The following is a 27,499-nucleotide window of genomic DNA, read 5'->3' as shown; positions in this document are numbered from 1 at the left end:
TCATAAGATTAATTTCAAAATGTATTTGAAAAACAACAAAATGGCAGCCTCACCACTGGGTTTGCCATAAAGCTGAGGGATGGGGCTTGAGAAATATAACCACTCTCATATTTATAGATGGCGCAACAGTATTATCTGCGTGTGGCAAGAAGGAAGGGCAATATTTAAGCTATACATGGTTATTAACAAACTATGAATTAAAACAACCTTATATTTTAGGTTATGATGGGTTATAGTTGAACTAAGCTCTTAAGGTATTTATAATTGGTATTCTTCAAAATTCTAAAAGTATTCAGACCCCTTGACTTTTCCCACATTTTACTACATTAGACTTATTGTAAAATTGATTAAATACATGTTTATCCTCATTAATGTACACACAGTCCCCCATAATGACAAAGCAAAAACAGGTTTTTAAAAATGGTTTTCAAATTCAGAAATATCTCATTTACATAAGTATTCACACCCGAGTCAATACTTTGTTGAAGCACCTTTGACAGTGATTACAGCTGTGAGGTCCCATGTAGGTCAGTTGGTAGAGCATGGTGCTTGCAACACCAGGGTTGTGGGTTTGATTCACATGTGGGACCAGTCTGAAAATGTATGCACTCACTAGTGTAAGTCACTCTGGATAAGAGTGTCTGCTAAAATGTAAATTAATATTTTGGGGTAAGTCTCTAAGAGCTTTCCACACCGAGATTGTGCAACATTTTCCCATAACTCCACAAGCTCTGTCAAATTGGTTGTTGATCATTGCTAGACAACCATTTTCAGGTCTTGCCATAGATTTCAAGTCTATTTAAATCAAAACTGTAACTCGGCCACTCAGGTACATTCATTGTCTTCTTGGTAAGCAACTCCAGTGTAGATGTTTGCACTCACTGTATATAGACTTTTTGTTTTCTTTTGTTCTACTGTATTATTGACTGTATGTTTTGTTTATTCCATGTGTAACTCTGTGTTGTTGTATGTGTTGAATTGCTATGCTTTATCTTGGCTAGGTCGCAGTTGCAAATGAGAACTTGTTCTCAACTAGCCTACCTGGTTAAATAAAGGTGAAATAAAAATAAAATAAAATCTGGCCTTGTGATTTAGGTTATTGCCATGCTGAAAGGTGAATTCATCTCCCAGTCCTTAATGATTACAAGCATACCGATAACATGATGCAGCCACCCCTATGCTTGCAAATATGGAAACTGGTACTCAGTAATGTGTTGTATTGGATTCCCCCCAAACATAACACTTTGTATTCAGTACAAAAAGTGAATTGCTTTGCAGTAATAATTTAGTGCCTTGTCGCAAACAGGATGCTTGTTTTGGAATATTTCTATTCTGTAAAGGCTTACTACTTTTCACTCTGTCAATTAGGTCAGTATTGTGGAGTAACTACAATGTTGTTGATCCGTCCTCAGTTTTCTCCTATCACAGCCATTAAACTCTGTTACTGTTTTAAAGTCACCATTGGCCTCATGGTGAAATCCCTGAGCAGTTTCCTTTCTCTGAAAACTGAGTTAGGAACGACACCTATATCTTTGTAGTGACTGAGTGTATTGATACACCATACAAAGTGTAATGAATAATTTCAGCATGCTCAAAAAGGGATGTAAAAATCAATAAAATTCAATGAAATTCACTGCTCGACTGAGGGACCTTGCAAGTAATTGTATGTGTTGGGTACAGAGATGAGGTAGTCATTCAAAAATAATGTTAACACTGTTATTGCATGCAAAGTGAGTCCATGTGACTTCATGTGACTTGTTAAGCACATTTTTACTCCTGAACATATTTAGGCTTGCCATAACAAAGGGGTTGAATACATTGACTCAATATATGTATAATTAAAAAAAAAAAGACCATTCCACTTTGACATTATGGGATATTGTAGGCCAGTGATAAAAACATCTACATTTATTACATTTTTAATTCAGGCTGTAACACAACAAAATGTGGAAAAAGTCAAGAGGTGTGAATACTTTCTGAAGGCACTGTACTGATTTCGGAGGTTTACTACCATTATCACACAGCGTTGCCATATGGTCTCATTATAATTTTTTTCTCACTTTATTATGAAATTGATTTATGAAAACTTGCTTAAAATGAAGACTAACCATTCTTAACTAACCCTTGTAACGATTGCCAATCTTTCATTTAAGGAGAAATGTACACGTTTTTATCATAATCATGAATGGTGTAGGAAGGAGTAGCAACGATGTGATAGTATGGGCCATATGGAAACATCATGCAGTAAGGGAATGTATTAACTAATTACACAATGTACGTTGTAGATACAAATTCATGTTTTTAAACACCATCCATTATAACACAATGACAAGGACAATTGGGTAACGTTATAATTTAATATTGAGAATGATGCGCAATCATTCAAAATTAACTATGCTTATCTAGACTATAATATTCAAGTTTTATAGTTTGTATCAATGGACAGAAATAAGTACCCTGAGGCTGAAACATTGCAAACTTAGTATAGCCTACTTGTTCTGTAGGCGAAATACAATTAATTACATTTCAGCAAACAGAAAAGATCTAAGAAGATTAGGCTATGCATGTTTTAGATGGATAAAATACATCTTATTTATTCAGATATTCTTTCAAATCATATCATATTCTCTGAAGTGTTATCAACAAAATATAATTGGAAAAACATATGTTTTATTGTCACATAGGTGCAGTTGTTTGACTGGTTCAGCCATAGTAGCACAGCGCCCATTGAGCAAATGAGTGTTAAGTGCCTTGCTTAAGCGCACATCGCCTCGGGAATAACGAACCAGCCACCTTTCTGTTCCTGGGCCAACCGCATAACGGCTAGGCTACCTGCCGCCTGCTTTAGTTATTCAAACGAGACAGCTAATATTAGACAAGATGGTTTATGGTCAAACGAGCAATTTAACAAAATCAAGTAGCCTAGGTGATTCGGGAGACACGTATCCCTTTTCAGAATTGAAACAGACAAGTGCGCTTGTCATACAAATTAATTTGATCTATGTGCAATGGAAAGTTATCCAACTAACAAAGACAGTAAATACATATCGGACGTGAATGTAAAAGTCTGCCTAACATTACAGATGAGCTCTCACCTGACTTGAATGGACGGTAATCAGTTCAGTGGGCTTCAGTTGCTCCGATGCTAATGTTCCACAGGTCCGCTTGTGGAGACCACGCACAGCACTATCCGAAAAGACCACCTGCCTCAGCAGCGTATGAATGTAGCAGTGGAACAGTTATGAACAGATGAACATAATGCAGACTGGACTGCAACCTTACATCTGTCCCTCCCCGTTGCAGTTCCTAAATTCACACTGTCCCGCTGGTACGAAACACTTCACAGTTCACTGGTGGGGACGCTCGTTTTGTAAACTACAAATAACCTACGTGAATGACGTTTGAGAAGTGAATGCATTACTCATCGAAAGGGTTATATAACCCGATGCAATTTGCCTGGAATCCACTAACGTTGCGCGTTTAATATATCAACTACACGTATTAATAAATGGACTGGAATTAAGGCGACAAATTGTCGTTCTTAAATTTAACCAAGAGCCAAATAAAATGAAAACATACCCTTATCAAAAGTTCCACGATATCAACGAAGTCATAGCTTTACACAGTTCAAATGAACGGGATATGTTTGGGGAAATGAAAGGTGTGATGGGATAGTGGCCTAGAGAATCTTAAACGAAAAAAAAGTTTTGCCAGAACATGTAGCCAGAATTGCCTCCAACAATATCGGATTTACACTAAATAAGTGGTCTACCTTTTAATTCATGCATGTTGCCCAGTTGCAGTGAAAAGCAATTTTTCAAATCAAGGCGAGGTCTACAGTGAGCTACAAAAGTATTTGGACAGTGACATTTATTTATTTATTTTTCTCTGTACTCTACCATTTAAAAAAAAAGATCTCCTTTAGACATAGGATCATCATAATTCACGATTCATTCAGGATGATCCTTAATCATGGTAGCATCCACATTCATTTAGAAGTGTTTAGAAACATATTCTATTCTTATTTACAATAAAAGTGACTAAAATGACACAATACATTATTTACCATTAATTTCTAATGGACACAAAATAATCTGAAATGCAAGCAAAACAAACACAAATGCATCTAACAAATTGTGCTGTAATTTCTCAACAGTTCACCCGATATGGATGAAAATACCCTCAAATGAAGGCAAACAGTCTGCACTTTAACCTCATAGTCATTGTATCATTTAAAATCCAAAGTATTGGACTACAGAGCCAAAATGACAAGAAAAATATCTCTGTTCCAATACTTTTTGAGCTATGTCTGGAGGAGATTAGCATATTAATTGCTTTAAATATTATACATATAGCCTACAAACTAACTGCCAGTTTTCTTCTATATTTCGTATAGGCCTACAGTTTTGAGAAATAATCAAGCCATAGCCCACTGGGTAGGGAAGTCAATTCAACTTCTTTTCCAAGTTGATTCAACATCATTGATGTGACATGGAAACAACGTTGATTCAACCATTCGTTGTATGCCCAGTGGGGAGGTTAAATTAGGCTATGTAGGCTACTCATAAAGCTATGTGTACTTAGATATCGATATTGATCAAGGTATATGACACGTTATAAATAGGCACTAGGTTATCTGTTTTCATCAATTTTTTTCAAATTGGTAATGATGTTCTCTAAATTAGATTTTTCAAGAATGGGCTCTTTATTGCAGAGTCCACTGTTGATATTGGAAAGGTCATCAGCAATGAATGAGTTGATTAGATTAGCTGTGGAAAAGGCAGGGTGATACAGAGGGACTAAACACCTATTATCTCTCTGCATTAAAGGCCCAGTGCCCAGTTCCTATGTTTTATACATATTTCCACACATTGAGTTTGTAATAATATTGTGAAAATGATTATAATGCCCTCCTAGTGTAAGAGCTGTTTGAAAAGACCAACTGAAATCATTTCAGACTCTTTGTTGGGAGGGAGTTTTGGCCTTCTGTGGTGACATCAACATGCGGTAAATTTGTTAATAGACCAATAAGAAAAAGAGTTTCAAATCTCTTTGCCAATAAAATAAAATCTTTATTTTCCCCCTCCCCACCCAAACCACTCCCAGACAGTCCTACAGTAGCAAAATTATTGTTTGAGAAATTGCTCTTTGCTAAGCAGCTATTTCAGTTTATTTTGTAATGTTTTAATTTAAAACAATACAATTTAGGAAATGAAATGTTATCCAGAAATGATTTGATAATGAGATAAAAACAGCTGCATTGGACCTTTAAGCCATCTCTCCCTGTCTTTAAGTAGCAGAACAAAACAAACATTTTCTCTGCATGTTTACCAGTCGATTAGGCCTACCTTATGAACACGTTACGTGTGTTGACCCTACAGACTTGACCAGATATCAGATTCCTGTCATGTAGAAGAAACAGTCACAATCTTCCTTTGAATGTAGGCATAGCCTTCATGTCCCTACGATAAAGTATTTAAAATACAGTAGCTGTGCGTGTGTAAAATCAACGGGGAAGCCAATACAGAACAAATGCCATATGACATCCTATGTGTTGTGATAATTGTGTTGCTTGCTCTTTAACCTGTTAGTTCATATGCCTTGACACCATGAATATGTATATATATATATATGTATATATATATATATATATATATATATATATATATATATATATATATATATATATATATATATATATATATATATATATATATATATATATATATATATATATATGTCACGTGTCAAGGCATACAGTGGGGAGAACAAGTATTTAATACACTGCCGATTTTCCAGGTTTTCCTACTTACAAAGCATGTAGAGGTCTGTAATTTTTATCATAGGTACACTTCAACTGTGAGAGACGGAATCTAAAACAAAAATCTAGAAAATCACATTGTATGATTTTTAAGTAATTAATTTGCATTTTATTGCATGACATAAGTATTTGATCACCTACCAACCAGTAAGAACTCCTTTTACTGAGGAGTGGTTTCCATCTGGCCACTCTACCATAAAGGCCTGATTGGCGGAGTGGGCAGAGATTGTGGTCCTTCTGGAAGTTTCTCCCATCTCCACATAGAAACTCTTGAGCTCTGTCAAATTGAACATTGGGTTCTTGGTCACCTTCCTGACCAAGGCCGTTCTCCCCCAATTGCTCAGTTTGGCTGGGCGGCCAGCTTGATGGAGGCCACTGTGTTCTTGGGGACTTTCAATGCTGCAGACATGTTTTGGTACCCTTCCAGATGTCTGTGCCTCTACACAAACCTGTCACAGACTTCTAAGGACAATTCCTTTGACCTCATGGCTTGGTTTTTGCTCTGACATGCACTAACCGTGGGACCTTATATAGACAGATGTGTGCCTTTCCAAATCATGTCCAATCAATTGAATTTACCACAGGTGGACTCCATTCAAGTTCTAGAAACATCTTAAGGATAATCAATGGAAACAGGATACACCTGAACTCAATTTCGAGTCTCATAGCAAAGGGTCTGAATACATATGTAAATAAGGTTATTTCTGTTTTTATTCGTAATACATTTTCAAAAATGTCTAAAAACTTGTTTTCACTTTGTCATTATGGTGTATTGTGTGTAGAGTGATGAGGAAAACATTTCTTTTATCAAATTAGGAAAAAGACCAGATGTCTGAATACTTTCCGAATGCTCCATCCTCTCAGGCTAGGGGGCACAATGTATGAATTTATGACTGGGTCAGAATTGCAGTTATAATCATTGGCCAATACTGAGAATTAGGTAAAACCACAATTCCAAATCCCTATTTCCATGCATGGCTAATTTAGGAAAGGGACGCTATTAGCTAGCTACCCACCTGACAACAACAACACAACGATATTCCCTTTACACTTTTTTTTTGTTGGTATGCCAGGACTATTCACAGCTGAGCTGACTCAGTTTAGCGCCTTTTATTTATTTTTTATCAAGGGAGGCCAATTGCTCGCTGGCTTTCCTTGCACTCAATGCTATGTGCGGCAACAATGTCATACTCTTTCTGACCAGACTGCATCAGATAGATTCGCTTCACATGCTGAGACAGAGGGCCACTGTTTAGGTCGCTCAGATGCTTTCTCCAGTGAGATACAGTCAGCCTCTTGCGAATTGTAGGACATTTATGAAATACAGATGGATGTTTTTTTAGGGGTGGTGAGGGTACATTTTTGGCAGGAAGTTTGGCTTCCCTTAGCATCCATGAGATGATTGTGGACTACAGGAAAAGGAGGACTGAGCACCCCCTCATTTTCATCAAATGGGCTGTAGTGGAGCAGGTTGAGAGCTTCAAGTTCGTTGGTGTCCACATCACCAACAAACTATCATGGTCCAAACACACCAAGACGGTCGTGAAGAGGGCACGACAAAGCCTATTCCCCCTCAGATCCTCAAAAAATGTATACAGCTGCACCATCGAGAGCAACCTGACTGTTTGCATCACTGCCTGGTATGGGAACTGCTCGGCCTACGACCTCAAGCCACTACAGAGGGTAGTACATCACTGGGGCCAAGTTCCTGTCATCCAGGATCTCTATAGCAGGCAGTGTCAGAGGAAGGCCCTAAACATTGTCAAAGACTCCAGCCACCCTAGTCATAGACTGTTCTCTCGTCTACAGCACGGCAAGTGGTACCGGAGTGCCAAGTCTATGTTCAAAAGGCTTCTTCTTTATTAGCCTACAATAGCCTACAATCTCTGTGGGATGAAGACGCACTACAGGCTTCCCTACACTAGCGCGCCCTCCTAGCCTGGAGAGACTGCTAGAGGACGTTGTCTTTCAGATGGGACGTTAAACAGGTGTTGTACCTCTCTGTGGTCACTAAAGATCCCATGGCACTTATCATAAGAGTAGGGGTGTCCTGGTAAAATTTCCAATCTGGCCTTCATACTATCATGGCCACCTAATCATCCCCAGCTTCCAAATGGCTCATTCCTGTCAAGGCTGTGGGTAACTGGTGAATGGAGTCAGGCGCAGGAGAGCTGAGATGCGTGGACAAAGTATTTACCGGTACCATGAAATAAACGGGCGTAATAACAAAACCCGGTAACAATAAACCAGCCGTCAGATACAGCCTTACAATAAAACAAACACGCACACAAACATGGGGGAAACCGAAGGGTTAAATAATGAACATGTAATGGCGGAATTGAAACCAGGTGTGTAAAAAACGAATGGAAAATTTAAAGTGGATCGGTGATCATTTTCCGGTGACGCCGAACGCCGCTCGAACAAGGAAAGGGACCGACTCCGGCAGAAATCGTGACAGTAATGCCCCCCCCCCCTTGGCGCGCAGCTCCAGCAGTGCGCCAGTGCCTCACTGCGGTGGCGGTCTGCGCTGGCTTTCTGACGCCTCACGGCCCGCTGAAGGTGCACATGAGCGGCGTCCCACATCTCCTCCGAGCGCCTAAACCAGTCGTCCACCGCAGGAGCCTCGATCTGGCTATGATGCCACGGCGCCAGAACCGGCTGGAACCCCAGCACGCACTGGAAAGGGAGAGGTTGATAGAGGAGTGGAGGAGCGAGTTCTGGGCCCAGTGTATGAACGCCGCCCACTCCCCCAGCCGGTCCTGGCAATAAGACTGCAGAAACCTACCCACATCCTGGTTTACTGCCCGTTACTCTCGGGGTGACGTGAACTGGGGACCTTGATCAGATAGTATGTCCTCAGGCACCCCGTAGTGCCGGAAGACGTGTGTGAACAGGTTATCCGCAGTCTGTAGGGCCGTAGGGAGACCGGGCAAAGGGAGGAGACGGCAGGACTTAGAAAACCGATCCACAACGACCAGGATCGTGGTGTTACCCTGTGAGGGAGGCAGATCCATCAGGAAGTCCACCAACAGGTGCGACCACGGCCGTTGTGGAACAGGTAAGGGTTGTAACTTTCCTCTGGGCAGGTGCCTAGGGGCCTTGCACTGGGCGCACACCGAGCAGGAGGAAACAGAAACCCTCACGTTCTTATCCAAGGTGGACCACCAGTACTTCCCACTAAGACAGCGCACTGTCCAACCGATGCCCGGTTGACCAGAGGAGGGTGACGTGTGGGCCCAATAGATCAAATGGTCGCGTACAGCCAACGTAACGTATAGACACCCAGCTGGACACTGGGGGGAGTGGTCTTTGTACGTAACGCCCTCTCGATGTCCGCGTTCAGCTCCCACACTACCGGTGCCACCAGGCAAGAGGCCGGGAGTATGGGAGTGGGATCAATGGACTAATCCTCTGTGTCATACATCCGGACAGTGCGGCTGCCTTCGCGTTCTGGGAACCTGGTCTGTAGGACAGGGTGAAAACAAAACGGGTAAAGAACATGGCCCACCTTGCCTGGCGAGTGTTCAGTCTCCTCGCCACCTGGATGTACTCCAGATTGCGGTGGTTCTTCCAGATGAGGAAAGGGTGTTTAGCCCCCATCAAGCCAATGTCTCCACGCCTTCAAAGCCTTGACGACAGCCAACAACTCCCGGTCCCCCATGTCATAGTTTCGCTCCACCGGGCTGAGCTTCTTCGAAAAGAAGGCACAGGGGCGGTGTTTTGGTGGCGTACCTGAGCATTGAGAGAGCACGGCTCCTATTCCAGCCTCGGACGCGTCTACCTCCACTATGAACGCCAAAGAGGGATCCGGATGAGCCAGCACGGGTGCCGAGGTAAATAGAGCCCTCAGCTGACCAAAAGCCCTGTCCGCCTCAGCTGACCACTGCAAACGTACCGTACACCCCTTCAGCAGTGAGGTAATGGGAGCCGCTACCTGACCAAAGCCCCAGATAAACCCCCGGTAGTAGTTGGCCAACCCTAGAAACCACTGCACCTCCTTTACCGTGGTGGGAGTTGGCCAATTACGTACGACTGTAATGCGGTCACTCTCCATCTCCACCCCTGAAGTGGAAATGCGGTACTCTAAGAAGGAGATGGACTGTTGGAAGAACAGGCATTTCTCAGCCTTGACGTATAGGTTATGCTCCAACAGTCGACCAAGCACCCTGCGCACCAGGGACACATGCTCGGCGCGTGTAGCGGAGTATATCAGAATGTTGTCGATAAAAACCACTACACCCTGCCAGTGCAGATCCCGGAAAATCTCGTCTACAAAGGACTGATGGAGCATTCATCAACCCGTACAGCATGACGAGGTACTCATAGTGCCCTGAGGTGGTACTAAATGCCGTCTTCCACTCGTCCCCCTCCCGGATATGCACCAGGTTGTAAGCGCTCCTGATTTCCAATTTTTTGAAGAAGCGTGCATTGACTCAACCGTATTTAGAGGTAGCGGGTAACTATATTTCACTGTGATTGTATTTATTTTTATTTATTTAGCCAGCATGTTGTCTAGCCTGATGGACATGTCCAGGCCAGCTCCCGATGGACGTCCTCGCGTAGACTACAACGGTAATGGTCGATCAGGGCCCTGTCGCTCCATCCAGCGCTGGCAGCCAGGGTCCTAAACTCCAGAGCAAACTCCTGTGCACTCCTCGTCTCCTGCCTCAGATGATAGAGGCGCTCACCCGCCGCTCTGCCTTCGGGTGGATGGTCGAATACTGTCCTGAAATGGCGGGTGAACTCCTCAAAATGGTCCAACGCCGTATCCTCCTCTCTACACACAGTGCTGGCCCACTCCAGGGCTTTCCCGGTGAGGCATGAGACAAGGGCGCAACTCTTCTCACGGTCCGATGGTACTGGGGAGACCGTGGCCAGATACAAGTTCAGTTTAAGAAGAAAACCCTGGCAGCCGGCAGTATCTCCGTTGTATCCCGTGGGTAGGGATAAATGGATCTTATTAGGTTCAGGAGGGGGAAAAACGTTCAAGGGAAATCCCAGTTGTGGTGGTGGAGGCGCTGGAGAAACTCCCTGTCTCTCCCAGCGGTCCATATTCTGGACAATGCGATCCATGGCGGTGCTCAGACAGTCAATCTCTTCTGCTTGTTCCTGGACGCATTCCTCCATCTCCATGAGCGAAGTGTCTTCTCCTGCTGACTTCATATTTTTGGTCAGAGATTCTGTCAGAGTCGTGTGTATAGGTGGCAGGGAAGTCAGGCGCAGGAGAGTCAAACAGAGTGTAAATGGAGTCTTTTAATATAAGTCCACTTAACATTCTCCAAACACTAAACACATAAATGACCATGGGTATGACGACCCGCCGCGCACCTATACAACAAAAACAACACTTGACATAAAACAATCTCTGACAAAGACATGAGAGGAAACAGAGGGTTAAATACACAACAGGTAATGAATGGGATTGAAAACAGGTGTGTGGGAAGACAAGACAAAACCAATGGAAAATGAAAAATGCATCAATGATGGCTAGAAGGCCGGTGACATCGACCGCCGAGCACAGCCCGAACAAGGAGAGGTGACAACAATAGCTGAAATATCAGTTAAACAATTTTCATTGCTCACAATGTGAAAAAAAAGGTAGTTAGTGTGCTTGTGTCAGCAACAATTATTCCCCATTAATTTATTATACCCAGGATTCTCTTCCAGACCTTTTTTAAAGGGATAGTTCACACTAATCATAAATGTACATATGTTTCCCATAGAGATAGAAGACTCATCTTTGTATCTGTGCCATTATGGTATCTCTGACAGGCAGTGCCATTGAGGCTATCTCCATTTTAAAGTAGTGAATTTTCTTATTTGGTGTTTGAATAAAACGTAAAGCTAATATTGGTGATTTACGAACAGTCCAGAACAAATCTTATCATTCATTTGTTATGGTCACTAGATGGCGGTAATATAGCTTAAAGCCATTTCCAAATTATAATCAACCCAATTTGAAGACAATTCCCTGATTGTTGGCTGATCACTCCCAACCAATAGGAATCCCCACCCTGTTGAATAATTTGAAATAGTGGAAGCCCTCAATGGCAAAAGCAAAAGACTATAGTTAGATTAGATACAGCAACGTAATTGACAGAACACACAATGCATGTGGGAGGATAGGGATATATCTATTTATTCATTTGTTTGCTTATTTAAATCTCCAGAAATATAAACTTCACCCTTATTCACATAAAAGCAATTTCTGTTGAATAATTAAGTAAATATCAATAAAATCATTGTAATAGCAATAATAATTACAATAATCATCATACTAATTACAATAACCATTACCATCATGAGACTAACATTCATATGAAATCTCCATAACATTTCGTTAAATATGTTTTTCATTGATCTACAGTATACACACAAAATAATGTCTGCATACAAATGTCTGTGACATTCCCTAATGTCCATTAAAAGTTTGACAATAGGAGGGGGTGGGGTGTTCAGAGGTTATGGCTTGTCAAGGGGCTTGGCTAACTTTAAGGGAAGGCCCCATCAAAAGGGTAGCATCAAAGGGAAGGCTAAGAGAAAAGGCATTATATCACGTCACTCAATGTTATGAATAAATAGGTAGTTTCAATATGATCGATTAAGGGTTCAGTTGATTTGTATGACAATCTACTCGTGTCTATGAGTAATATGCATGAAATGTTATAGCAAAGCAGCTGAGAATGATTTACATTTGAAACTTGAAAAAATGCCTATATTGGCTAAATCAATATATGGCAATTCATTCCTTGAGGCTACAGCAAACATTTCTATGCTATTCACTTGTATTTTGGCCACTCGGTTATTGACGTGAGAAGATGTTGATCTGAGGCTTTTGTGGATGAAAAGAGAAATGGGGTTGTGGCATTGTTTTGTTTTTTATCTGATATTTGAACAGAGGCACAGTATATCATTTAAATATAGTGCACCTGTATCTATGAAAAGCATGATATTAAGTCTATCTAAATCCTTAACTATCTCAAACACTACAAAATCAACGTACCATAAGGTCTACTCATAAAACCAACAAAGATCTGTATGTAAATATATGTACCTTAATAGAACTATGAGAAAATAAAATATTAAAAAGAAAAGTGATAAAATGAATTAAATAGTTTCAAGCAGGAATTTGTAATATCCACTGCCCCAATTTATATACAGAAATTACCAACACATAAAATAATGTCAAAGTTCCATAGTTTGACTAGAAGGGAAGGATAAAACCATTTACAGAAATCTCTGTGGGATTCATTTTGTTAGAGTTGGTATGTGAGTCTGTGTGAAAGTGTGTTCTTTTGTGTGTGTGAGGATTGAAATTGTTCTTTTTGCGTATGCGTGTGCAGAACAGGGTGGTGTGTATATGCATGGGTGGAAAAGAAAATGTTTATGTTTTGTTTTTCTTCGAGTGGGGGGAACCAAGAGAGGACAATACACAACTCAAATTGAGAAGACATGGGATCTGCTCCTGTGTGTAGCCATGCTTGTGTACCCCCTCTCGTCCCTGCCGTTGTGAGGTGTATTTTTATAGATTTTTTGTCTTAGGGAACAATTCTTCACACACGCACTGCATATTCACACATACTGTACAAGCCAACCATATACACTGAGTGTACAAAACGTTAAGGACACCTGGTCTTTCCATGACATAGACTGACCAGGTAAATCCAGGTAAAAGCTCTGACCCCTTATTGATGTCACTTGTTAAATCCACTTCAATCAGTATAGATGATGGGGAGGAGACAGGTTAAATAAGGACTTTTAAGCCTTGAGACAATTGAGACATGGATTGTGTATGTGTGCCATTCAGAGGGTGACCAAATATTTGAACACCTTTGAATGGGAAATGGTAGTAGATGCCAGGTACGCACACTGGTTTGTGTCAAAAACTGCAACGCTGCTGGGGTTTTCATGCTCAACAGTTTCCTGTGTGTATCAAGAATGGTCCACCACCCAAAGGACATCCAGCCAATTTGACACAGCCGTGGGAAGCATTTGAGTCAACATGGGGCAGCATCACTGTGCCCCGATGTATTGATGCTGTTCTGAAGGCAAAAAGCAGAGGGGCAACTCAATATCAGGAAGGTGTTCCTAATTTTTTATATACTCAGTGTACATGGAATATTTTTCTTGTATATTGAACTATATATATACACACAGTACCAGTCAAATTTGGACACACCTACTCATTCTTTATTTTTACTATTTTCTACATTGTAGAATAATAGGGAAAACATCAAAACTATGAAATAACAAATATGGAATCATGTTGTAACCAAAAAAGTCAAGCAAATCAAAATATATGTTATAATTGAGATTCTTCAAAGTAGCCACCCTTTGCCTTGTGACAAGGTAGGGTGGTATACAGAAGATAGCCCTATTTGGTATAAGACCAAGTCCATATTATGGCAAGAACAGCTCAAATAAGCAAAGATAAATGACAGTCCATCAATACTTTAAGACATGTTCTACCAAGTGCAGTCACAAAAAACATCAAGCGCTATGATGAAACTGGCTCTCATGAGGACCGCCACAGGAAAGGAAGACCCAGAGATACCTCTGCTGCAGAGGATAAGCTCATTAGACTTACCAGAAATTGCAGCCCCCAAAAATGCTTCAGAGTTCAAGTAACAGACACATCAACATCAACTGTTCAGAGGAGACTGCGTGAATCTGTCCTCCATTGTCGAATTGCTGCAAAGAAAACACTACAAAAGGACACCAATAAGATGAAGAGACTTGCTTGGGCCAAGAAACACGAGCAATGGACATTAGACCAGTGGAAATCTGTCCTTTGGTCTGATTAGTTCAAATTTGAGATCTTAGGTTCCAAATGCTGTGTCTTTGTGAGACGCAGAGTAGTTGAATGGATGATCTCCGCATGTGTGGTTCCCACTGAGAAGCATGGAGGAGGAGGGGTAATGGTGTGGGGCTGCTTTGCTGGTGACACTGTCAGTGATTTATTTACAATTCAAGGCACACTTAACTACCATGGCTACCACAGCATTGTGCAGCGATACGCCATCCCACACGGTTTGCGCTTAGTGGAACTATCACTTGTTTTTCAACAGGACAATGACCCAACACACCTCCAGGCTGTGTAAGGGTTATTTGACCAAGAAGGAGAGTGATGGAGTGCTGCATCAGATGACCTGGCCTCCACAATCCCCTGACCTCAACCCAATTAAGATGGTTTGGGATGAGTTGGACCGCAGAGAGAAGAAAAAGCAGCCAACAAGTGCTCAGCATATGTGGGAACTCCTTCAAGACTGTTGGAAAAGCATTGCGGGTGAAGCTGGTTGAGAGAATGCCAAGAGTGCTCAAAGCTGTCATCAAGGAAAATGGTGTCTACTTTGAAGAATCTCAAATATACAATATATTTTGATTTGTTTAACACATTTTTGGTTATTACATGATCCCATATGTGTTATTTCATAGTTCTGTTGTCTTCACTATTATTCTACAATGTATACATTTGTAAAAAAATAAAGAAAAAGACTTGAATGAGTAGGTGTGTCCGAACTTTTGACTTGTACTACATATATATGCAAGGAACAGATATACCCATTCAATAATTGAGACATTAAGTAATTCCATCTGATGATTGTTCTGCCACACCCCTATGTGATGATAAGGGGAGGTGAGTACGACCTGAAGGTTGGAGTCCAGGCATCTGCACGAGTCCAAGGTGAAAGAGTGGCGTCAATTCAACTGGAACAGGTCACTCATGACAATTGCAGCATCCCTGATCCCCAGCCAAACACGAGCTCTGTAGCTGAGCACCACTTGAGGAAGCGTCCTTCCTCTGCTATCGAGTGCAGATTGATACTATGGTCACAAGAGGGCAGTGTGTCCCAGACTTTGATGGAGGCAGAGCAGGTCAAATCCATCTCTTTTCCATCTCAAAGAGAACCCATACATACAAAAGCGAAGTGGTCCAGAGGAATTGTCCACAATGTAAAGAAACCTTACTGGGATATCAATTTAAAGAAACAAACACCACACATGTCCAGGTGAGTAATTCATATAATTAAAACACATATGTAGGAAATGTAAAACAATGTCCATATGTCCCAGCTCCTTAGGTTTAAATTGTATCCAGATGACATAGAAATCGAAACCTTTTGTCCTTCTGTTTTGAAACATAGGGCTGTGCATATTTAGTTTGTTTACTCTCGGGTGGAGATAGAGAAGAGCAGTACAAGGGAAAAGGAGGAAACAATTTGGCCAGAGAGATAGATATGTTCACGGCATTACAGAGATATATAGTCTGAGAACAGGGGCAGTATTGGCATTAGGCTTTCATTTCATTCACCGTCTGTAATACTAAGTATTAATCTACTCAGTTTAACACTAAGAACATAAAAAAAAACATAAATTGAAGCCATAGTGTTTGACAGCATAACTGGACGCGTTACCCAGTAAAAGTATCCGATGCTGCCATTGTTTTCAATAAAACATGGGCGTAAGTAGCGTGTTTCTCCGACAGGCCCCCGGGTGCTGGTTCTGTTTTCAAGAATTCTACCCTCTGGCCGCGGGTTACGCGTTCAGCATAACAGTTAAAAAACCTACTGCTTTCGCGAAGGCCTCGGTGTAGTAGGTTTGTCACAGGGCAATTAATAAAGTGAAGTGAATATTTGAGGTAGGGGGAGGAATCTTGGGATACCCCAAAGTCTCTTTCTCTCTCTTTCTCAGTATTGTGCTTTGTCATACCTATTTAAACAGAAACAACAGGTTCAATATTGCCATGTTTCATCACTCGTGAATGGGTCACTGCAACACGCAGACAATGTAAACATCACCACTCATATTGAGCTGATTGTCACCAGGGTCAAAACTTACAGTGGTATTGCAGAGAGAGGGAGAGAAAGAGCAAATGCATGAAGGAGTGTGTGTTTGTGTGTGTGTGTTAGCATGTGAAGACCCCCCCCTTGAATTATCCAAAAGTTCAGCTTGTTGTGGGAAGTCAACAGATCTGGAGCAGCCATGTACTGCAGACCTCTTCTATGTTTTGCCAGCCAATAGAATTATGCCGGGACCCATATCAGCTCTGCCAGTCAGGTTCCAGGGTGTCCTCCGTAAAACGGTTGGATTGGCTGCAGGAAGGGAGGGAGGGAAAGAAGAAGATGGTGAAAGGGCAATGGATGAAATAACAATACGAATCTTTGAGTTATTCTAGACTGCAATACAGTTAAACATTTAGCAACCACTGCAATAGTTATATGATAAAACAAAATACCCTCTCCATTTGTCTCTCCACACACACACACACACACACACACACACACACACACACACAGCATGAAACCCCTAGTAGGGAAATAAAAAAAGAGGCAAATAAAGAGGTACAAAAAGCCTTCCCAATCCACACGTTATTAACTATGATTTACTAATTGTCAACCTCAAAACTGATAGAAGCCCATTTGACCATTAAAAACGACATAACCACCATCATTGGATCAGCCGTCAAACATCAGAGCATGGCTCCTTTAGTCTTTAAAACGAATAAGTCATTTTATTATTATTCCTTTATTCAACAAGGTTTGTTAACTGAGAACCAATTCTCATTATTTCAAAGCCCATGTAGTGACTGATGCTGGAAATTAGCGCAAGCTAAAGCAAGACGGTGCAATGCATCTGCCATCTGGTAAATCAATGTGTCAATGTCATTACATCTGTCCCTATCAAGTAAATCTACTATTATTTGGGAAAAAAAGGCCAAAAGGAGAAACATAGCCAAGAGGCTGTTCTGGGAGTGAAAACTCGTCTCTCCACTTTCAGTAATCACATTTCGTTATTAGACTGCTCTCCCCCCGGTTAAACTCGGATTTGATGCTGCTGTTGCCGAGGTCCATGATGCCGTGCTCCTGGCTGGCGTAACCATGGTAGTAGTCGAGGGGTAGGCTCGGTTGCCATGGAGTTCCCCATTGTGGCTGACGTGTAGGCGGGGAGGTGGGAGGGGAGGGAGGGCTCCTTTCCAAGGGGAGTTGGCACAGGAGACACCTGAAAAGGAGACCCCGGGCCTGGCAGTGGCGGTGGCTGTCCCCCCCCCACCTCCGGGGAGACCATGGGGGTCTGCCGAACCCAGAGAGGAAGAGTCCTCTTCCTATCGATAGCAAGATAGAGGGAGGGAGGGAGAAAAGGCGGAATGGTGGGTGGGAAGGAGTCAGAAGAGAACGCATGGGGAGAGAACGTCACACAGGAGGGGATAGAGGAGGGGGATGGGGGGAGTTTTGCAAAGAGGGAGAGAAGAAAAATGGGTTATAAAGTAGAGGAATGATAAATTCCAACAGAGATGAAAGAAAAGAAAGAAAGAAAAGAAAGAAAGACCCCACAAGAAAGCACAGGACAGAGACGGGGGGGGGGGGGGGGGGGGGCACGGGGTCGGTTTAGGGTTCATTAGGAACCCAACTGAAGAAGACAGACTGATATACCTAAGAAAAGCTATTTTTCATTTTGCGTTGCAAAACATTTTTTGTTGTTGTATGCCTTAAAAAAACACAAACCAGGTGTAGTCCAACCATTTGTCTGAGGCAATACAGCCTCAGCTGGCAGTAGAAACCTTTCCCTTCATGTAATGGGATTGATAAAAAAAAGTCAGTGTTTGTCATTAAAATTTGAGAAAATGTAGCTGTCAATGGGCTTCATATCAGTGACACCCTAACAGTGTTGGCTGCCTTAATTCACTGCAGACTGTGGCCTTATACACTCAATGAACAAGTAAAGCTAGATATAGTTAGGACAAATGTCACGTGGAGTCTGGTTGAGTGGGTAATGCTCTCGCCTTTGGATCCTGGTTCGATCATGAGCCCTACACATTTGTACTCCATTTATGCTGTCCCCCTGCTTCTGCTCCTATCCTTTCTCAAATAATAAAAGAAAAGTCTCATGTTTAACCTCTGTTCGGATTATCAAAAACTCATGCTCCTGATCAATCAAAACCACTGTTTCAGGCATCTGGCAGATGCCACAAACTCATCCTCAACACAGAGATGCATGGAAAACTAGCATTAGACATGCACTCTGTAAGACTTACAAAAATAAATAGCCCTTAACGTTTGTTTTATTAATAATTTCATGTAAAGATTTATCAGTACACAAACATAATTTCCTGTAAAGACGTATCAGTACACAAAGAATTTCCCGTACAGATGTATCAGTAAACAAAGATGCTAATGTAGCCACCCCACCACCCCAAAAGAACTGATGAACATAAACACAGAGGCAACACAGTTTGAATAAAACAACAACCAAAATCACAGGTACCACGGTATGTGAAATCATGCTACATGAAAACAGAAATTCACATTACCCACAACCCTCTAGCAAGAAGAAAACCCTCTTTGCAATCATTAAGAAAGCAAAGAATCTAGTGAAGTACCCTCTTAAAGAAAAGGGTTGTTTGAGTACAAAAAGTGCTACATAGAACCATTGCTGTTTGAAGCTTTAATATAGCAGATATTGTGAGTTTTATCAATGTCATTGTATGATTCATTTCTAAATCCCCTTTTTTAAATGTTTTCTTTATTTATATTTTTTACCAAACTCTACTTTTTTCCTGTTTACTATCAGTGCAATCCCCAGCTTCTTTCTGATTCACACATTGAGCCTCTTGCTTTTGAAAAATTAAAACAATGTACGAATATTTCAAATGACTAAATATAAGTTAATACTGTTGTACCATGGTAAGCTACTTAAGGCATTTTGTTTTCAGAAATATAGGGGGTAAACTGTTTGTGCCTACATCTGTAATGAGGGAATTTTGCAAAACAAATTGGTCAGTGATTGGATCGCCTTCAACCAATTAAATGTTGTCCAGTTGATAAAACTCCATTCTCTAGGACTCAGTAGAATATACTGCTATGCATAGCAACACCCCAAATATTTACTACACCATTCAACCTTCTACCAAGATGGCGTAGCAGTCAGACGTCTTTGTCCTGTCTTGTCTTGTGTATATATTGTTTTCTTCGTATATATTTTTAATCTCAATTTCAACATACTCTCCTACTATCCGCCTCACCCAATGTGGTATGGATCTACTATTTTTTATACTTTAGAACCGGAACCCCCATGAGGAGCTAGCCAGCTAACTAGCTACTAGCTAGTGATATCAACCAAGAGCATATCGGACTGCTTTTTCTCTACCACATCTCCGGATTCCTACCGCAAGCTCTGAACCTTTTCCTAACGCAAGCTCTGCACACCGGATCATCGCAGATAGTTAGCAGCTATCCGAGTGGCTACTCCTGGCTAACGTCTCTGTCCCGAAGCAAGCACCAGTTAGCCTGGAGTTAGCCTCAAGCTAGGCCCATTTCCCGGCTAGCCAAAGAGATCCATCAGACAATTCCTGGGCTCCAATACCTATTTTGCCAATTGGCCTGGACCCTTTGCTGCCGACACGGAGCCCCGCCAATCCATCACGACTGGTCTGCCAACATAGCAGTTCGAGGGGGTTTCAACAGGCTCTCCAGTTGCGACGTCCCCCTGAGGCCCATCTGCTAGCCCCCGCCTACTAGCTGTCTGAATCGCCGTGTCTCTAGCTCGCCCAGCTACTCACTGGACCCTATGATCACTCGGCTGCACATGCCTTGTCTATTGCTGTTTTCGTTAGTGATTATTGTCTTATTTCACTGTAGAGCCTCCACCCCCCACTCAAGCTGTGACTTCACCAGGCTTAAATGGTGCCTCTAGAGACAAAACCTCTCTCATTGTCACTCAATGCCTAGGTTTACCTCCACTGTACTCACATCCTACCAAACCATTGTCTGTACTATATGCCTTGAATCTATTCTTTCGCGCCCAGAAATCTGCTCATTTTACTCTGTTCCAAATGCACTAGACGACCAGTTCTTATAGCCTTTAGCAATACTTGTATCCTGTTCCTCCCTAACCATAACATTTTACGAAAAGATAGAACTGCCAAAAGGGGCGGAGTTGCAAACTACTGCAGAGTTCTGTCTTACTATCCAGGTCGGTGCCCAAACAATTTGAGCTTCTACTTTTAAAAATCCACCTTTCCAGAAACAACCGTTGCCACTTGCTATAGACTACCCTCAGCCCCCAGCTGTGCCCTGGAAACCATATGTGAATTGATCGCCCCCCATCCATCTTCAGAGTTCGTACTGTTAGGTGACCTGCACTGGGACATGCTTAACACCCCGGCCTTCCAGCAATAGAAGCTAAATGCCCTCAATCTCACACAAATTATAAAGGAACCTACAGATACAACCCTAAATCCGTACCCAATGGCACCCTCTTAGATATCCTCCTGACCAACTTTCCCTCTAAATACACCTCTGCTGTCTTCAACCAGGATCTCAGCGATTACTGCCTTATTGCCTGCGTGCGCAATGGGTCCACGGTCAAATGACCATCCCTCATCACTGTCAAACGCTCCCTAAAACACTTCAGTGAGCAGGCCTGCCTCGCCTGGTTCACTAACTACTTCTTAGATTGAGTCCATGCTCTTCAACCTATTGCTGCCCGCACCCTCCCGCCCGACTAGCATCACTACTCTGGACGGTTCTGACTTAGAATATGTGGACAACAACAAATACCTAGGTGTCTGGTTAGACTGTAAACTCTCCTTCCAGACTCACATCAAGTATCTCCAATCCTAAATTAAATCTAAAATCGGCTTCCTATTTCGCAACAAAGCCTCCTTCACTCATGCTGCCAAACATACCCTCGTAAAACTGACTATCCTACCCATCCTTGACTTTTGCTTTGTCATTTACAAAATAGACTCCAACACTCTACATTTTGTCACCAAATCCCCATATACTACCCACCACTGAGACCTGTAGGCTCTCGTTGGCTGGTGCTCACTACATATTCGTCGCCAAACCCACTGGCTCCAGGTCAAGTCTAAGTCTTTGCTAGGTAAAGCCCAGCCTTATCTCAGCTCACTGGTCATCATAGCAACACCCCACCCGTAGCACACGCTCCAGCAGGTATATTTCACTGGTCATCCCCAAAGCCAACACTTCCTTTGGCCGCCTTTTCTTCCAGTTCTCTGCTTCTAATGACTGGAACAAATTGCAAAAATCACTGAAGCTGGAGTCTTATATCTCCCTCTCTAACTTTAAGCATCAGCTGTCAGAGCAGCTTACCGATCACTGTACCCGTACATAGACAATCTGTAAATAGCACACCCAACTACCTCCTCCCCATATCATTACTTACCCTCTTGCTCTTTTGCACCCCAGTATCTCTACTTGCACATTATCATCTGCACATCTATCACTCCAGTGTTAATGCTAAATTCTAATTGTTTCACCTCAATGGCCTATTTTTTGCCTACCTCCCTATTCTTCTACATTTGCACACACTGTACATAGATTTTTCTATTGTGTTATTGACTGTACGTTTGTTTATGTGTTACTCTGTGTTGTTGTTTTTGTCGCACTGCTTTGCTTTATCTTGGCCAGGTCGCAGTTGTAAATGAGAACTTGTTCTCAACTGGCCTACCTGGTGAAATAAAGGTAAAATAAAAAATAAATACATCCGGTCTACTCCATCATACAGTAGATGCCATTCACACCAACTTTGAGTTAGACATGACTCAATATGAAACTTTTGCCTTTTGTCAGTTGTGGTAAAACTGTAAGAATGTAAGGGACATTGTGCCTAGACAGACATTCAACAGCTTACATACAACGGAACAGACATGGTGCACATATATATATATATATATATATATATATATATATAGTATGTTGTCAAGTAAACTAATTCATCAATGTAAAGTGAACACCATTGTAGATGTTTCGGCATGGGTTTTTCCAAGGGAAACTGATATTGAGAAACTGGATTGGGTCCATGAGTTATCAAGGCCCTTTATGGGGTTAAGGACACGACCATTCAAAAGTTTGGGTTTACTTAGAAAGGCAGAGTTGCAAAGAAAAATGCATATCTCAGACTGGCCAATAAAAATAAAAGATTAAGATGGGCAAAAGAACACAGACACAGACATTGGAACCCTGCCTAGAAGGCCAGCATCCCGGAGCTGCCTCTTCACGACGACTGGTGTTTTTGTGGGTACTATTTAATGAAGCTGCCAGTTGAGGACTTGTGAGGCATCTGTTTTTCAAACTAGACACTCTAATGTACTTGTCCTCTTGCTCAGTTGCACACCGGTGCCTCCCACTCCTCTTTCTATTCTGGTTAGGGCCAGGTTGCTCTGTTCTGTGAAGGGAGTAGTACACAGCATTGTACAAGATCTTCAGTTTCTTTCCAATTTCTCGCATGGAATAGCCTTCATTTCCCAGAACAAGAATAGACTGATGAGTTTCAGAAGAAAGTCCTTTGTTTCTGGCCATTTTGAGCCTGTAATCAAACTCACAACTGCTGATGCTCCAGATACTCAAAAAGTTTAAAGAAGGACAGTTTTATTGCTTCTTTAATAAGCACAACAGTTTTCAGCTGTGCTAACATAATTGCAAAATAATGTTCTAACGATCAATTAGCCTTTTTAAAATGATACGTGGATTAGCCAACACAAAGTGCCATTGGAACACAGAAGTGATGGTTGCTGATAATGGGCCTCTGTACACCTATGAAGATAATCCATAAAAAAAAATCAGCCGTTTCCAGCTACAATAGTCATTTACAACACTAACAATGTCTACACTGTATTTCTGATCAATTTGATGATATTTTAATAGACATTAAAGTTGCCTTTCTTTCAAAAACAAGAACATTCACTTTTGAATGGTAGTGTATGTTACAGTCTTTTTTGCCACAGTTACGGCATATCTGTTACGGCATATCTGTTACGGCATATCTGTTACGGCATATCTGGGTAAGCATGTTGCAGAGTGGCAGGTTTCCAAATGCATTCCACTAGCTACATGCTGCCTCTACTCATGTAAAAATGGCACGTATGACAGACCAGTGAATCCATAATAAACCATGTCGACTCAGAGACTAGAAGACACTCTCAGCCACACAGACAAATGGACAGACCTGCTCTCTGAACATTCTGGGCTTGATTTCAGGAATGCCACTCACTCTCAACTCATCCTCCACAGCCATGAGCCTGGAAAAGAAGGAGACAATGTTTATTTTAGAGAAAGCTACAGAGCCATGATTCCGTTTATTTCTACTATTTTAGCTCCCAACATTAGCCTTTCCGTTTTTTGAAACAGATATGATGCTCAGGGAATTGAAATTCTCTCTAAAGTAAATGCATTCAAAGTAAATGCTATCTAGGCAAGTGAGCAAGCAGACATGAACCTTCTTTCTTGTTTTGTTTTGGTCGAGCTCACCTGTTGATAATGCCTTTGATTTGACTGTCCTTCTCCAGCTGCTGCTGCCTCAGCATGCGCTCGCTGTCGTCCAACCGGCTCTGGTACTGTGATAGGATCTTGCTGGTCTGCTGCTCCTGTGAAAGCATCCTGCGCTCATACTCCTCCAGCTTCCGATGGGACATTATCAGACGCTCCTTCAGGGAATGGATCTCCTCCTCGTATTCCTTTACCTGGCAGAGAGACGACAGGAGAGGGAGATCAATGCTCTGGAATTCGGAATGCATTAGCATATGCAGTTGATGTCGATAGTTTACATACACTTAGGTTGGAGTCATTAAAACTAATTTTTCAACCACTCCACAAATGTCTTGTTAACAAACTATAGTTTTGGCAAGTCGGTTACGACAACTACTTTGTGCAAGTAATTTTTCCAACAATTGTTAACAGACAGAATATTTCAGTTATAATTCACTGTATCACAATTCCAGTTGGTCAGAAGTTTAGATACACTAAGTTGACTGTGCCTTTAAACAGCTGGGAAAATTCCAGAAAATTATGTCATGGCTTTAGAAGCTTCTGATCGGATAATTTACATAATTTGAGTCAATTGGAGGTGTACTTGTGGATGTATTTCAAGGCCTACCTTCAAACTCAGTGCCTCGTTACTTAACATCATCGGAAAATCAAAAGAAATCAGACAAGATCTGTAGACCTCCACAAGTCTGGTTCATCCTTGGGAGCAATTTCTAAACTCCTGAAGGTACCACGTTCATCTATACAAACAATAGTGCGCAAGTATAAACACCATTGGACCACGCAGCCGTCATACCGCTCAGGAAGGAGACTCATTCTGTCTCCTAGAGATGAACGTACTTTGGTGAGAAAAGTGCAAATCAATCCCAGAACAACAGCAAAAGACCTTGTGAAGATGCTGGAGGAAACAGGTACAAAAGTATCTATATCCACAGTAAAACAAGTCCTATATCGACATAACCTGAAAGGCCACTCAGCAAGGAAGAAGCCACTGCTCCAAAACAGCCATAAAAAAGCCAGACTATGGTGTGCAACTGCACATGGGGACAAAGATCATACCTTTTGGAGAAATGTCCTCTGGTCTGATGAAACAAAAATAGAACTGTTTGGCCATAATGACCATCGTTATGTTTTGAGGAAAAAGGGGGAGGCTTGCACGCCAAAGAACACCATCCCAACCATGAAGCACGGGGGTGGTAGCATCATGTTGTGGGGGTGCTTTGCTGCAGGAGGGACTGGTACACTTCACAAAATAGATGGCATTTTGAGGAAAGGAAATGATATGGTTATATTGAAGCAACATCTCCAGACATCAGTCAGGTAAATCTTGGTCGCAAATGGATCTTCCAAATGGACAATGACCCCAAGCATACTTCCAAAGTTGTGGCAAAATGGCTTAAGGACAACAAAGTCAAAGTATTGGAGTGGCCATCGCAAAGCCCTGACCTCAATCCTATAGAGAATGTGTGGGTAGAAGGGGGCCTACAAACCTGACTCAGTTACACCAGCTCTGTCAGAAGCAATGGGCTAAAATTCACCCAACCTCCTGTGAGAAGCTTGTGGAAGGCTACCCGAAACATTTGACCAAAGTTAAACAATTTAAAGGCAATGTTACCAAATACTAATTGAGTGTATGTAAACTTCTGACCCACTGGGAATGTGATGAAAGAAATAAAAGCTGAAATAAATAATTCTCTCTACTATTATTCTGACATTTCACATTCTTAAAATAAAGTGGTGATCCTAACTGACCTAAGACAGGGAATTTTTACTAGGATTAAATGTCAGGAATTGTGAAACTGAGTTTAAATGTGTTTGGCTAAGGTGTATGTAAACTTCTGACTTCAACTGTATTAGGCATTTCCCCAGGATAAAGTGACTAAGGGTGTAGTTGAAATCGGGGGGGAATTATATTGAATTCTGCTTATATCACGCTGTACCACAATAACCATTAAGCGCTGGTGTTTCAACAATGATGGTGATATTTACAAATTCACTGAGTTAACAAAACATTAAGAACACCTTCCTGATATTGAGTTGAACCCCCTTTTGCCCTCAGAAAATCCTCAATTTGTCACCCCAACCCACCACTCAATCATTTGAACTTTTTAAAATAATTTTATTTAAGGTCATAAAACTAAAGCTGGCCCAGTCGTGGAGACGGGTATGGTATTAGGGCTGACCCCAATGTTTCAGAGCATCTACACTACACATTATTCCACACCTGTAGCACTTTATTCCCGACTTTTTCACAGTGTGAAAAACATGTATGAAAAAATGTATGTACCATCTGGTAGGTGAGGAATTAAATTAATTAAAGCATTCCTTTCTTCAAGGAACAGTTGTTAATTCAAGGAACAGTCTAGCAATATTCTCAGGTCCCAATCCTGGTACATCAAATTATGACATAGAGTGAAGGTTTTCCTTTGACCCTGCCACAACATTCTTGGAACTTCATGCTGGAGGTCAAATGTTACCATACAACAAAATGGAAATCAGATAAAGACATTCCCTTATAATCTAGAAACCTTCTTTAATTTACCAGAGAGGCTGTCATCACCACCAAAATAGACTCACCCTATCCATGCGTGACTCGTCCATGCTCTTGGAGTACTCCTTCAGCTTGAGGTCCTCAAGGTTCGATGAGCTACGCAATATTTCGATGTCGGCAGAGAGGTGTGGCATGTTGGACACCCAAGCCACAGTGCGCTCGTTGGGGGTCAGGGTGGAGGGGGACTGAGAACCCTGAAAGAAAAGATCAAGATGATACAGGAAGAGGCTCAAAAATCGCATGATCATGCTATCAAGATTATTAAGACTAAAAGGTACTCCTATCTCAGAAAGTATTTAGGAAAGCTTGTGATGTTGTCTAAACTGTTAAGACAGATTACTTAAATTACTAGCTAAACCAGCAACACCTTTCTGTGCTTTTTGGTTGGCTATCCATCTTCTACATGTATCTCTTTGGACTTACAAGTACTTGGATTTTTACAATATGCCCGTAATCTTCAAACAATAGCCTTCAATACATAATCGATTTTCTTCGATCTTACATTTACATTACATCATTTTTACATTATGGGAAACAAATATAGATTTGTTTAAAATCTAACAGAAATTACATGTTCATAACACTGAAGTTGTGACACAGGCTAAGCTATCTCAGTTATCCATCCCTCCTAAATCAGCTGAGACTCTGAGAATCACAGAAGTGTGATTAATATTGGCACCGGTTATTAACAGGTTTGATTGTACATGTAGCCAAGGTGGTTTGTGACAAGTAACCTTGCCTGAGAACTCTAGACTCGTTTTAGCTCCCAGAGCTAATGCCAAGGCTTTAGCTCAGTGGACTAACACGATCTCAAGCCTCCTGGATTTCTCCAGCTGGATACCC

The 27,499-nt window shown here is 41.7% G+C and overlaps 1 protein-coding gene across 9 annotated transcripts in view; it reads right to left on the bottom strand.

Moving 5' to 3' along the window:
* Nucleotides 1-11,944: 11,944 nt before the first annotated feature.
* The window catches only part of LOC110496359 (ras/Rap GTPase-activating protein SynGAP), a 71,689-nt gene continuing 56,134 nt past the window's right edge, over nucleotides 11,945-27,499 (bottom strand). For 3 of the 9 annotated variants that reach the window (XR_016488540.1, XM_036952925.2, XM_090208783.1), the window contains exons 16-20: nucleotides 26,683-26,850; nucleotides 24,091-24,302; nucleotides 23,834-23,861; nucleotides 17,607-17,924; nucleotides 15,827-16,914 (exon numbers count right to left, since the gene is read on the bottom strand). Coding sequence is in view for 7 of the 9 variants with exons in the window: in XM_036952925.2 (XP_036808820.2) it covers nucleotides 17,616-17,924; nucleotides 23,834-23,861; nucleotides 24,091-24,302; nucleotides 26,683-26,850 (717 nt within the window). In the remaining 2 variants the exon portion in view is untranslated. Of the gene's footprint in view, nucleotides 16,915-17,606; nucleotides 17,925-23,788; nucleotides 23,862-24,090; nucleotides 24,303-26,682; nucleotides 26,851-27,499 lie in introns of all 9 variants that reach the window. The other 6 variants (XR_016488539.1, XM_036952927.2, XM_090208784.1 and 3 more) reach the window with 3 other exon arrangements.

The sequence above is a fragment of the Oncorhynchus mykiss genome, chromosome 18 (assembly GCF_057628025.1).
Source record: "Oncorhynchus mykiss isolate SJ-2025 chromosome 18, ASM5762802v1, whole genome shotgun sequence".
NCBI classification, from domain to species: Eukaryota; Metazoa; Chordata; class Actinopteri; order Salmoniformes; family Salmonidae; genus Oncorhynchus; species Oncorhynchus mykiss.
Note: the sequence above shows the minus strand (reverse complement) of the source record. Positions and strands in the feature narration are given on the sequence as shown.